The 3,724-nt window shown below is 47.3% G+C and overlaps 1 protein-coding gene across 1 annotated transcript; it reads right to left on the reverse strand.

The window, feature by feature from the left end:
- Positions 1-1,187: 1,187 nt before the first annotated feature.
- LOC133785619 (uncharacterized) lies at positions 1,188-3,485 on the reverse strand. The gene is made up of 2 exons (XM_062224838.1): positions 3,315-3,485; positions 1,188-2,423 (listed from the first exon to the last, which is right to left on the reverse strand). The coding sequence occupies exons 1-2, from the start codon at positions 3,483-3,485 to the stop codon at positions 1,188-1,190; spliced, it is 1,407 nt and encodes a 468-aa protein (XP_062080822.1).
- Between the last annotated feature and the right edge of the window lie 239 nt (positions 3,486-3,724).

Genomic DNA, 3,724 nt, shown 5'->3' on the forward strand with positions numbered 1-3,724 from the left:
TGGCAAGCACTTTGGTTGATGCTCACATAGAGAAGTAAATAACATACGAAGTGGTGAACAATTTCATTAATAGTAGTCAGATTACAACGATATATATAGAAGGCTTACATCTACTTGGGAGGTTATCTAGGCAACCTCTTTGATTCTCGTCTACTAAGATAACATGACCTGCAACAAACTAAACACAAATACTGCTTGCATTGGATGTGGAAGTCTTACTGGTAGTACTTCCTGAGGTGTTTTGCATTCCATGCTCGAGGTATGACGGTGTCGTCCATGCGCGCCAACTTATAGGTGTTTGGTGGTATGTATTGAGTGACTTGGTAGGGCCCTTCCCAGTTCGCCCCAAGCACCCCAGCCCCTGGGTCTCGCGTGTTGGGGAGTACTTTTCTTAATACCAGGTCACCTATTCTGAACGTTCTCTCTCGATCCCTCGAGTTGTAATACCTTGCTGCCCGCTGCTGGTATACCGCCACCCTCATTTGCGCCTTTTCCCTTCTTTCTTCTAGCATGTCCAAGCTTTCGGCCATTGCCGCATGGTTGACCTGGTCCTCGTATGCCTGTATCCTATACGAGTTAACCTTCATCTCAATTAGGAGGACAACCTCACATCCATATGCTAAGGAGAAAGGGGTCACTCTAGTGGTTGTGTGCGGAGTGGTTCTGTAGGCCCAAAGCATGTTAGGTAACTCCTCGACCCAAGCACCTTTAATCTTCTCTAGCTTTGTTTTTAAGTTCTTCTGAAGGACTTTGTTAATGGCCTCCACCTGCCCATTGGCCTGTGGAAGCACAACAGCCAAGAAGCTTCTTCTTATGCCTCTTTCCCTACAGTACTCCTCGAACGTTTCCCCTTCAAACTGAGTGCCGTTGTCAGAAATAATCTTTTAGGGCACTCCATATCTGCAGACAATGAATTTATTTACAAAAGTGGTGATATGCTTGGCCGTTATCTTCACTAGAGGTTATGCTTTGACCCACTTGGTGAAGTAATCTGCGGCTACCACCGCGTACTTCGCTCCACCTCTTCCTGGGGGAAGGGCACCAATCAGGTCTATCCCCCAGATAGCAAAGGGCCAAGGGCTGGTCATGTTGGTCAATTCATTTGGGGGTTTTCGGGAGTAGTTTGCATGCCTTTGGCATTTGTCACATCTCCTTGCGAAATCATTTGCATCTCTCTCCATGGAAGGCTAGTAGTACCCATGCCTCATGGCTTTTCGAGCCGTGGATGGTCCACTCGCATGGTTGCCACATTCACCCTCATGTATTTCATATAGTACCTTCACAGCTTCTTCCTCACCAACACATCGCAAGAGTGGCACAGAAAACCCTCTCTTGTATAAGATCCCATCTATCAAGGTGTATCGGACTGCCTTATAAACTAGCCTTCGAGCCTCCCTCTTGTCAGTTGGCACCACACCATCCTTCAGGTAGCTTATAATCGGGCTGGCCCATGACTCCTTTGGGATGCTGACCATGTGAACGTCTGGATTGACAATGCTTGGCCTTGGTAAGTATTCCACAGGCACTGATTCAAGGGTATCCCCATCTTTAGTGGAAGCCAGCTTTGTGAGGGCATCAGCATGGGTATTCCTCTTTCTCGGGATTTGCTCTATGCTATATTCCACCAACTGCTCCAAATAGCCTCTTACCCTTTCCAAGTAAGCAGCCATCTTGGGACCCCTCGCTTGGTACTCCCCTTTCACCTGGAATACCACCAACTGTGAGTCACTAAAGATGTGTAGATGCATTACCTTCAGCCCCTGGGCCAACCGCAGCCCTGCTAGAAGTGCTTCGTATTCTGCCTCATTGTTCAAGGCTTCAAACCCAAACCGTATCGCGCAGTACATCATGTGTCCTTCGGGTCTAGTCATCACGATACCTGCTCCAGATCCTCCTTTGTTGGATGCTCCATCCATGTGCAGGCTCCATTCCTTAGAACTCCTTGGCTTCCCTTCTGCGACTGATTGTCCCTCTTCTTCATCTCCTTCTCCATTCGGTCGATAGGTGAATTCCACTATGAATTCTGTGAGCACTTGCCCATTGATGGAGGTCATTGGGGTAAAAGTGATGTCGAATTGACTCAACTCGATCGACCACTTCATCAGTCTTCCCGAGGTTTTCGGTTTATGCAAGACCTGCCTTAAAGGGCTATTGGTGAGTACTTCGATCGCATGGGCATGGAAATAGGGCCTCAATTTCCTTGAAGCCACAACTAACGCGTATGCCAACTTCGCTATCTCTAGGTATCGGTTCTCCGCATCTACTAACCGTTTACTGACGTAGTACACAGGTTGCTGGTGTTTCTTCTCTCCTTTAATGAGGGCAGCACTTATGGCATGCTCGGATACTGCCAAGTATAAGTATAGCCTTTCGCCCCTTTCAGGTTTTGCTAACAAGGGCGGCTTCCCTAAGTGCTCCTTCAGCTTGACAAAAGCATCCTCACATTCCTCATCCCAAGCAAACTTTTTGCTCCTTTTTAGGATATTGAAGAAGGGGAGACATTTGTCCGTAGACCTCGAGATGAACCTATTGAGGGCTGCAACCCATCCTGTTAGACATTGCACCTCCTTCCTATTCTTGGGGGGGCTCATTTCTATTAGGGCCTTTATCTTATCAGGATTTTCTTCGATGCCTCTGGAGTTGACCATGAAGCCTAAGAACTTTCCCGAGGATACACCGAAAGTGCACTTGAGTGGATTCAACTTCATTCGGTACTTCCTGAGTGTGTCAAACATCTCCCCCAGGTCTTTGTTGAGTTATGCAGCCTTTTTAGTCTTCACCAACATATCATCGACGTATACTTCCACGTTCCTCCCTATCTGGTTAGCGAACATTTTGTTCTCCAATCTTTGATAGGTGGCACCCGCATTCTTTAATCCGAAAGGCATCACCCTATAACAGTAGAGCCCTTTGTCTGTTATAAATGACGTATGCTCATCATCGGCTGGGTTCATAGGTATCTGGTTGTATCTAGAATAGGCATCCATAAAGCTAAGTAACTTGTGCCCGGCCGTTGCATCCACCAGCTGATCTATCCTTGGGAGTGGAAAACTGTCCTTAGGACAAGCCTTATTGAGGTTTGAGAAGTCAATGCAAGTCCTCCATTTTCCATTCGGTTTTGGGACTAGCACTGGGTTTGACACCCATACAGGATAAAAGGACTCACAGATGAACCCATTAGCCTTCAACTTGTCCACCTCATCCTTTAGGGCTGCGTACCTCTCTGGATCAAGCGCTCGTCTTTTCTACCTGACAGGCCTTGCCTCAGGTGCGATATTCAAATGGTGGCACATGATGGCTGGATCTATTCCTACCATGTCTTCATGACTCCAAGCAAATACATCCAGATTGTTCTTCAAAAACCTTACTAACTTCTCCTTCGCATCGCTTTGAAGGCTTTTTCCCACCTTCAATTTTTGCAACAGTTCTTCCATCACTACGATCTCCTCTACCTCCTCCATAGGCTTAGCCCCTAGCTCCTCCATGATTCTGGGGTCTAGTTCCTACGGGTTTGTGCCCCCATGCACCACCATCGCCATCGGTTCTCGCGGTTTCACAGATGTGAGAAGGGAGGTGTTATAACACTCCCTTGCCTCCCTCTGTTCTCCTTTCATACTCGCTACTCCACCAGGAGTTGGGAACTTGACGGCAAGGTGATATATTGAAGTGATCGCTTTCAATTCTCTCAGGGATGGTCTATCCAATACCGCATTGAAAGATGAAG

This window comes from Humulus lupulus, chromosome 6 (genome assembly GCF_963169125.1).
Source record: "Humulus lupulus chromosome 6, drHumLupu1.1, whole genome shotgun sequence".
Classification (NCBI taxonomy): domain Eukaryota; kingdom Viridiplantae; phylum Streptophyta; class Magnoliopsida; order Rosales; family Cannabaceae; genus Humulus; species Humulus lupulus.